The 10,198-nt window shown below is 41.5% G+C and overlaps 1 protein-coding gene across 1 annotated transcript; it reads right to left on the bottom strand.

Annotated features, from left to right (window-relative positions):
• Nucleotides 1-2,048: 2,048 nt before the first annotated feature.
• GPX1 (glutathione peroxidase 1) lies at nt 2,049-4,828 on the bottom strand. Its single transcript, XM_069095753.1, has 2 exons — nt 4,476-4,828; nt 2,049-2,669 (listed from the first exon to the last, which is right to left on the bottom strand). Exons 1-2 carry the CDS (start codon nt 4,698-4,700, stop codon nt 2,310-2,312), a joined length of 585 nt encoding a protein of 194 aa, XP_068951854.1. The 5' UTR covers nt 4,701-4,828; the 3' UTR covers nt 2,049-2,309.
• Nucleotides 4,829-10,198: the final 5,370 nt, after the last annotated feature.

Below are 10,198 nucleotides of genomic sequence, written 5' to 3'. Positions count from 1 at the left end.
CCCCAGGTTTCAAAGGCAGCCCAGGGTCTATGAGGCGGTGGTGAGGAGGGAGACCATTGCAGGCACAGGGGACTGCTGGTACCTGGGTCAGGAGATGGTGTCAGACGTGAGGAATAAAGAGGGAAAGAGTATGACAGAGAGAGTAGCAAGGCTGCAGGCAACTTTGAGTAGTGGAAAGCAACTTCAGGGACCCAGGTGCTCATCTTAGCTCTAGTCCCATTAATTCACTGGGCCCCTTGGCCAGTTTACTTCCCTGTTGGGGGTTTTTATTTTCTTGCTCTGTAAAATGAGAAAGTTGAACTAGCTTAGTTCTAAAGTCTAAGGTCTCTCCCAGCTGTGATATTCAATGGAGAGGCATGCATTCCACATTGTTGCTTCTTTCTACACCCAAATATTATTTAGTTTAGTTTATGTTCACTAATCTGTGTATCTGCTACCAAACAGAAGCTCCTTGAGGGCAAAGACTTTCTCCGTTTGCCTTTATCACCCCAACTCCTAAAACAATGCTTGGCATATAGTAGGTGCTTCAACAAATAAACTTTTATTGGCCAGAATACTCACTTCAAAATTCTGGGCAGAAGTACAGGACAGGTCAAGGTCTAGGCCAGAAGTGTAATAAAATGCAGCTGCATGTACTGCATCTGGAGTCGACTCTATTGGTCTAGGTAAAAACCAACCAAATGACTGTGGCCAGAGAGGCGTTTGGGGGTGCTTTCTTTGGTTCTACATTGGAGGGGTCCTTCCTCTAGGATAAAACCCTGAACAAATTCCTTGAGTTTGGCAGCTCCAAGGTGGAAAGCAAAGAATGGGGACTGAGATCAGTTACAACAGGAGAGGTTTTTAGATAAAAGTTTACCACACAAAAGACACAGCATCCATTTTAAAGAATGGAAGAAGAATGCTACCTTAAACTCTTAAGTTTCTTTGCAGTTTTGCTTGGAAGCCTCTGGGTCCACAGAGGACAAAGATACTCTTGGTGAGCATCAGTAGGGCCAGGCACATTTCCTGACACATAAGTGCTTAATTGGTAGTTTTGCTTTAGGACTCCAGCCTCCAAGGTGGGGGGGATTATAACAAGGGCGCTCAGCAAACCCTAAATTGTGAATCATGATGCTTACATACCTGTTACATATCTCTCCAACTAGAGAGCAGGAACAGGGATTTGCTCTGCCTGTGTCTCATTACATATGGCAGGTGATAAATGGACTTGCTGATTGACCTTTTCCAAAGCAAGTTCTCTTAGGCCAGTTGGTTAACAAGGAAAAAGGCAATACTTAAAAAAATGTATTCCACACAGTAGAAAGCAGTCTTTTGGCTCTCTAATAAGGTTATCTAAGGCTAACAGGAGTTTACTGCTATACATAGCAGCAGCCATTTAGAAAGATTGGATTATCATTTTTATCACAAGCCTACACCCTCTGCCAGAGAGTTGACCTTTTCTGATGACAAAAATAGGTGGCAGGGATCAGGGATGTTTGGGGCAATATCATGAAAAGAAAAAGGTAAAATTATGCTTGTTTCATTCTACCACTACCCCCAACCCAGGGCTCCCTGAGGTCCTTGCCTTGTTCTATAGAGGGGGAATACAGTATCCAGACTCATGGACTGTTGGATTGTGTGCTCTCCAGAGAGCCTGTCAGACTCGGCATGGAAGTGGCAGAGGGCTCTGGTAGTTAATTGTACATGATGTGGCAGGACAAGGATTCTGGGTTTTTATTTAGAAAGGCCATGACCAGCTGAGCAAAAGAGAGTCTGTGATCTGAATGGAAGGAGGCAGAAGAGAGGCCGGTTCTACTTACTGAAAATCGAGGCAGTGTGATAGTGATGGTGATATAGTAGGATTAGCAGATGTATTTTGGAATGTGGCTTGGCTACTTACTAGGCAAATGGCCTTGGGCCAATCAATTCTCTTCCACTTATAAGATGGAGGGGGGGTGGTTTAGATGATTTTTAAGGTTTTGTTCTCTCATCTCAGCAAAGAGACAACATGAAAAGGGTTCATGAAAAGAAGTCAAAGGTCAATTCTGATAAATGAAAGTCATACTTAGTTTTCCTTCTATAACTTTATTAGAATGGACAGGCACTTGAGTTATCAGAGTAAAGGCGAGGCAGGCCACTAGAGTCTCATGGAGATTTTACAAACAACATCAAGTGTTCTTCCTCCATAAAGGTTTAAAAAGAACACTATCATAGATAAAATCCACATGGACTATTAGCACCCTTCTGCCAAACTCCAGACAACCCATTTCAGAGGAGAAAATTGGGAATCCTCTGAGCAACAGCTGCATCTCCTCAGACACAGAGCCTTATTATGCTTTTTTGGGCACCTTAGCCAGGAGCTCCTCGATATCCTTTTCAATATTGATGGTTTCAAATCTCCTGCTGTATCTCTTCATAGGTACACCATCAGGACCCACCAGGAACTTCTCAAAGTTCCAGGAGATGTCATTCCTGCACACTGGAGACCAAATGATGAACTTTGGGTCGGTCATTAGAGAGACAGCATCATCACTCGGGACTGGCAGTGCCTCCCGTAGGAAGGCAAAGAGAGGGTGAGCCTTCTCTCCATTCACCTCACACTTCTCAAAGAGCATGAAGTTGGGCTCAAACCCGTTGCCCGGTCGCACAAATTTCAAGGAATTCAGTATCTCTTCATTCTTGCCGTTCTCCTGGTAAATCAGACACCAGAATTATATTATGGAGGGAGGCTAAAAAGTTAACCCAGGGTGCTCTGGGCCTCCATTTGGGGGAAGCCATTATAAGGCAGAACGAAGGATTTTTTTTTCTGATGAGTCATAGAGGTTCTTTCCTGGCTTATTGCAAAATCCAAGTTAGGATGGACCCCCATCCCCACTAAGAAAAAAGTCTAAGACATCCTTATTCTTAGCTTGAAGCTCAAAGAAAGTCCCCAGAGGACATTTTCAGAAAAGGGTGACTCAGGAACCTAAGTAACCCAGTTTGCCTGTTAATTTCATTTAATATACCCTTTATTCCAGACAAACAGGCCTGGCATCTTCATTCTCCCCATTTTGAGTTTTGACTCAGACCACTCCCTACCCCACCCCCAAATCTCCATCTGTTGAGGTTCATTCAAGGCCTTAATAGACTTCTCCCCCTCCCCCACAGTCTCTCTTTCAACCAGAATCATTGTTCCTGTATTCTCCTAGTTAATAATGTATTTTTTCATCATCTTTTCCAACTCTTTTCCCCACATTATAAATTCCTTGAGAACAGGTTTGTTCCTATTTTTGCATATTTACCCAAAAAAGTACAAGGCTCTGCATAGTGGAAATACTAAATAACCATTTGCTGAACTGGATTTACAGTAGAAGGCCTAGGCCTAGGTCTGCCAGGGTGCCTCCCACCCTCAAAAGATTGGCCTCATCCTACTCATCCTTTAGTATCACTACCTAGAAGACTTCCAACGACCTTCTCCTTCAGACCCGAGGCAACACTTTGTTTTGTGACAGTTTAATAGACTCCAGCATTACAGTGTAATAGTTATCTATGTTTTACTGGTGCCTGGTTCCCCTAAGAGGGAGGTGCTGAGTCTTATCTAACCTTGCATTCATTCCCTGAGCAGTGGCCAGCTGCTGTAATCAGTGGGATACTGGTTGGAATACACCCAAATACCTCCTTGGAAGGCACCTCCTCTTACCCTACCATGAAAGTGGGGGTAGGGGTGGGGGTGGAAAGCTTTTGGCCCTCCCTACAGATGCCAGTATTTCCTACCAGCTTAGCTAGACTTAGAGAATGATGAAATCAAGCAATATGAATTAATACTGTTATGCCTAGTGTTCTGGGCCTCTGAAGGGTGATATGAGGGGAAAAGATTAGATTCGTGTGTGGAGCTTGGTCTTAGAAGGCTGGCGGGTGACCTTGGGCAAATCACATAATCTCTTGGGGGCTTCAGTTTTCCCATCTGTAAAATGGGTCTGATGTTTGCACTACCTGTCTCACTGGGGCTGTGGTGAGGAAAGTACTTTGTCAACCTTCAAGTTGTTAGAAAAGCCTGAGCTATGGCATGGAAACTGGAGAGAAAGAGAGGGCACAGGAAGGCAGACTGAAGGTTTTGTTTTGTTTTGGGTAACCTCTGCATCCGTTTCAGAGGAGTTGGCTGGGGTACAAGAACTGCAATGTTTAAATCGCCTTTCAGGTTTATAGAGGTTTTACATAGATTCATTATCTCATTTGATCTTTGCAAGTTGTAAACTACAAATTACAACAGTTATCTTCATCTCCATTTTACAGGCGAGTTAACCAAAGGCTCCGGGAGGTTGGGACTTTTTTGGGGGGGCGGGAGCACACAGAGATGGCCAGAGTAGCATGCCGAAGCAAGGTGGCTGGGCTACTTACTATTGTGTGAGCTCGGAGCAACTTCCTTCCCCTCCCTGGGTCTCTCAGAGCAAGAACGGGCTGAGACCGGCCTGACTGTAGGGGCTCCCCCCTTCCCCCCGGCTAGGGTACCTGCTCACCTGGTGGCCAAACTGGTTGCAGGGAAAGCCGAGCACCATGAGTCCGCGAGCCCTGTAGCGCTCCTGCAGCTCGTTCATCTGCGTGTAGTCGCGGACAGTAGTGCCTCAAAGAGACGCCACATTCTCGATAAGCAGAACCTTGCCCCTCAGAGAGGCAAGGCTCACTAGCTCCCCGCTGCCCAGCAGGCGAGCTGAGAACTCGTGCACGGAGCGCGGGACGGACATGCTGGGGCCTATCGGGAGACAGCCACAGGTCCCGAAGTGGAGAGATGCGAAGAAGCCAAAAGCCCTGGAAACAGCGGTCTACAGGAGCTTCCAGAGCCGCGCCTTTTAAAGGGGCGGCCGGAGAGGTATGACGTAGGGCGGAAGCCAGGGCCCCAGCCCCAGCCCAGCCCCAGCTCCAGGGGGGAGGGGTAGAACATCCAATCTCCAGTCACCAGCTCTGGGAAGAGCCCCTGAATTCGCCCTCTGCGTCCCCACTACTGGGATGACATTTGTAGCTCTTCTTGGAATTCCAGCTCCAGCCTCCAGATGAAGCAGGAAAGAGGAAAAAAGAGGAACTTCATCCTAGACTCACCCGTTAAACTATTAGAGCTGGAAGGAACAGTAGCAATCATCTGGGCCAACTCCACCACCACCACCGTTTCTTCCCATTTAATGGAGGGGTAAACTGAGACCCAAGGAGAGGAAGGGACTTAACCGAGGTCACACAGATCGTTAATTGGAAGGCTTCTCTGAGGGCATCAAGCTCACTAGACATCAAGAGAGAACTCATTAAAAACCTGAATAGACCTAACTGTTGAGTAACTTTTATAGTATGCCTAAATCTGTGTGGCCACAACTCCCACTCCCATCCATTGCTCCTAGGTCTGCTCTGTGGGGATAATAATAATAGCTAACATTTATGTAACATTGTGCTTAAATATTTTCTCATTTGATCCTCACAACTCTGAGAGGTAAGGACTGTTATCCCCATTTTATGGATGAGGGAACTGAGGTAAATTGAGGTTAAGTTACTTCCCTAGAGTGAGGTCAGATTTAAATTCAGATTTTTCTGATTACAGGTCCAGGTTCCATCCACTGTAATACTTCTCTGACTTCCTTGCCAAAAAGAACAAGTCTTATTACTACCACTACATGAGGCAGTTTGTCATAGTGGAAACTTGGAGTCCCAAAACCTCACTTTGAATCCTAGCTCTTCCACTTTCTTAATCTGGGTGCTCTTGAACACTTAATCTCTCTGGTCCTTGGTTTGCTCATTGTAAAATGAAGGAGTTGGATTAAATGACCTCCAAGGTCCCTTCTAGCTCTATTGTCCTATGAAAGAGTAGAGACAATTTTCTGGTTCCCAGACTTGTCTGTTGCATTCCCTGCTACCTCCATACCAGGATCCTGGAACAGAAGACTAAGTATTGGGGCCATCTGTGAGATCAGAAAGAAGTTTCTACTGTTTACTGGTTGTGCAATCTTGAGTGACACTGCCTTTCTGTTTTAGTTCCTGAATAGTAATGATGACTTTTTAGTTTGTTCCATACCCTTTGTTTTGAAGTTTCTCTAATTTTCCCAATTATAATAGTTTCTCTCCATCAACAAGCATTTATTAAATGCCCAGTATGCATACAAATAAAGTCTAAAGCAATCCCTACTTTCAAGCAGCTTGTTTTACCAGGGGAGATATGTTTGCGTTTGTGTGTGTGTGACACAGACAGAGAGGCAGAGAACTAGTCATCAGTGTGTAGGTCATGGGACCAAGTATTCACTCTTGCCAGCTTTAAGTATAGTCAGGTATGTGCAGGAAAGGGGCCAATCACTCACTTGTCATTAATTCTCTTAAACAGAACCACTCCAGATTAACCTAACCACAGATCTTCTGTAGGTAGGCTGACAGAGACCACAATGCCACTGCAAAAAAGGCTGTTCTAACAGGTCAATGCCTCACTAAGCTCAGATGCTTAATTATGCTGGGCAGAGGCAGCAAATTAAGGAATTGAAACTGGCTTTTGTAAAACAGTCATTGGTTGACAAATATTTATTAAGTACTTATTACTATGCACAAAGATGGCATGCAATCTGATACAGGCTCTACATATACATTCCTATTAAAACATATTTCCACATTAGTCATGTTGTATAAAAGAATCAGAATGAGTGGGAAGAACCATGAGAAAGAAAAAGATAAAACACACAAAAAAAGAAAATAGTCTGCTTCACTTTGTATTCAGACTCCATCGTTTTTTCTCTGGATGTGGATGGCATTTTCCATCATGAGTCCTTTGGAACTGTTTTAGAACCTTGCATTGCTGAGAAGGGCTAAGTCTATCAAAATCAGTCATTGAACACTGTGGCTGTTACTGTCAGAAATACTATTAAGGACCTTAGAATATCGGGAGCTAAGAAACAAATATGAAACTCTCTTCCAAAGAGGAAGAAGGTAGATATTCAGAAGAGGAAGCAGTGATTGCCAAGGAATGGTGATGGGGGTCACAATAGGGGCTGTCACATGAAAAATCATCTATAAGGATCAGAGGAAAAAGTGATGAATCATGGTGGTCAGAGCTGTAACTAAGACTTTAATCTGTGGCAAAAGTTGGTGGTTGGTTATGATAGTGGCAGAGACAAAAGTTTGAATGCAGATAGGTGCCAATGTGTTGGGAGAGGGGCAGTCCATTCCCCAGAGATTAATCCTTACTCCTTTGAGGGGGAAGGCCCTGAGATCTTGGGAGGATCCAGTGACTAAGTAGTTATAGACTGGCTTTGATCCTCACTTGAGGGAACCATCTATGCTCTTAGGGGAGAATCTGACTCAGGCCATTACACTGTTAATTTAGGTTTGGTGTTTGAATAAAATGAGATATTCCTATATTGTTCAATAGTTAACAGAAGCATCAAGGGAAATAAATAAAAAGAAATAAAGAAATTGGAATGAAGGGGGCCTTAGAAGTGCCACATCTCAAACCACACTACAATTATGAAAATTATTAGGCATTGGTTAATTATCAAAACAATCTGCTACTGGTTAAAAAATAAATTGATTAACATATTTAGTACACAACACATAGAACAAATGTTATGCAGTAACCTAGAATTTTATAAACACAAAGACACCCCTCCCCTCCCCCGCCAGCTACTGGGATAAGGACTTGCTATTTGACAAAAACTTCTGGGAAAATTGGAAAGAAGTATAGAAAAAAATTAGATTTAGAAAACCTCCTCACACCTTATACAAAGATAAGTTCCAAATGGGCATGCGAACTTTTTAAATTGAAGAATGATATAAGCAGAACCAGAACAATTTATACAATAACAACAAACAACTTTGAAAGTTGCAAAAACTACAATCAGCATGATTATTCATGATCCCAGAGTACTGATGGAACATGCTATCCATTACAGAAAAATGATGTTATCTAGAGTGCAGAATGAGCCTTTTTTTTTTTTGTATACAGCTATTAAGGAAATCTGTTTTGCTTGACTATCTATGTGTTAGAGGCAAAAAAAAAATCTTTCCAATGGGATGAGAGGTAGGAGAAAGTTTTTTTTTTTAAGATGGGTGTGTGTGTAGGGCAGGTATAGATATGAAATATTACATGCACTTCCAGATGAGGTCATTGTTTTACTGTTATAAGAGGCCTTTCTTGAATTGGGAGCCAAACTTGGCTCAGAAATTCTCCAACGGATGGATATGCACTTAGATTCAACTTTTTTTTTTCTTTCTTTCTCTCCCTTTCCCCCACCCCCTTTTGGATCAGGAAGCTTGTTTTGCTTACAACTATTCCTTTCCCATTGATATTTTTTCTCTTATCCTACTTCTTCATCACCAATTGTTTCCCTGTTGATATATTTCTACACCAAATTGTGTGACCATCCTATAAGATTGGCTAATATGACAAAAAGGAAAATGATAAATTTTGGGAATGTGGGAAAATTGGGACACTAATGTCCCAGTTGGTGTAGTTGTGAACTGATGCAACCATTATGGAGAACAATTTGGAACTATGCCCAAAGGGCTATTCCTTTTAACCAACCACTAGGTCTGTATTCCAGTTTTAAAAAAGGGGGGACTTATTTGTACAAAAATATTTATAGCAATTCTTTTGGGGCGGCAAATAACTGGAAATTGAGGGGATACCCATCAACTGCGGAATGGCTGAACAAGCGGTGGTAAATAACTGTGATGGGATATTATTGTACTATAGGAAATGATGAACATTATATTTTCAGAAAAATTGAGGAGAAATAAATGAACTGATGCAAAGTGAAGAGAGTGGAACCAGAACATTGTACAGAGTAAAATCAATATTATATGATGATCAACTGTGAATGACTTGGTTATTCTTAGCAATCCAAGACAATTCCAAAGGACTCATGATGAAAAATGCTATCAGCAACCAGAGGAACTGATGGAGTCTGAATACAAATTGAAATATACCATTTTTCACTTTATCTGTCCTCCTTCACAACATGACTAATATAGAAATACATTTTGTGTGATTGCACATATATAATCTATACCAAATTGCTTACCATTTCAGAGAGAGGGAAGTGAAAGAATTTGGAAAGCAAAATTTTATGTTTTTACATGTAATTGGGGAAAATAATATTTAAAATTATGTATCTGTTTAACTTCACTCCCTTCATGCTTTCCTCCATGGTCTGTATATTCTTCTCACACTGATTATGAGCAATAGCAAGTTCCTCTCTTCTTTCTCTTTTCTATACGAGGGCATATTTTTCTTTTATCCTCACTTCTTTTGCTCCTCTTAAAACCTCCAGAAAAGAACCAATTTACTCCTAGATAATTTTCCTTACTTAACACACACAAATACCTTAAGATTTTACTAAATTTTGAAGGTACATTTTCCCCCTCACCAATTAGAATATCAGTACTACATCCTCACATATCCCCTTCCAATTGTTCAGCCTTGGTCTTTTCATTAGAAATGCTTGAAAGTCCTCTATTCCATTAAAGATCTTTCCCCTTTCCCTTCTACTACTTAGATTGGCAGGGCAAGCTAGTCCTGGTTGTAAGCCACTACCTTTTGTTTTAAAAATATTTTATTCCAATGTGTCCACTCATTTTGGATAGAAGATGCCAGGTCTTATGATCCTGTCTCCTTATTCCTTGAACTGCTTCTTTTTGGATATTTGAAATATTTTTTGATGTGGGAGCTCCGGATTTTGGCAATGACATTCATGGGGCTTTCATTTTGAGTCTCCTTTTAGGAGGTGATTCATGGATTCTATTTTCATTTTACCCTCTGGTTCTAATAGATATGAGTAATTTTCAATGATTTCCTGAAATAGTGTTCCAGTATTTCATTATTTTGATGATGGTGTCCAATGATAAATTTTTCAGTTTTTAAAATTTTATTATTTTCAATTAATGAAAATCTTATTTTCCCTCCCACTTTTCTCCACTGACAAAAAAACCAACTCTTTTAACAAATATTTCAAGCAAAACAAAACTCCACAATTTGTCCAATGATTCTTAAATGATCTTTGACCTATTTTCCAGTTGTTTTTGTTAATTTATCTTACATTTTCTTCAACTTTTTTTCATACTGTTCTACTTTGTGACATCTAGTGGAGTCATTGATTTTTGTCTGGTCCATTCTAGTTTTCAGGGAGTCTGTTGATGAAGGTTCACCACTTTTTCTTCCAAGTTATTTTCTTTCCAATTCGTTCCTCCAAAGCTTGTATTTAATTTTTAAATTATTTATTGT

Source organism: Petaurus breviceps, unplaced genomic scaffold (genome assembly GCF_028583685.1).
Source record: "Petaurus breviceps papuanus isolate PSGF00001 unplaced genomic scaffold, PetGlider_PUasm1.0 227, whole genome shotgun sequence".
Lineage (NCBI taxonomy): Eukaryota > Metazoa > Chordata > Mammalia > Diprotodontia > Petauridae > Petaurus > Petaurus breviceps.
The sequence above is the reverse complement of the archived record's forward strand: the minus strand, read 5'-3'. Positions and strand labels throughout refer to the sequence as shown.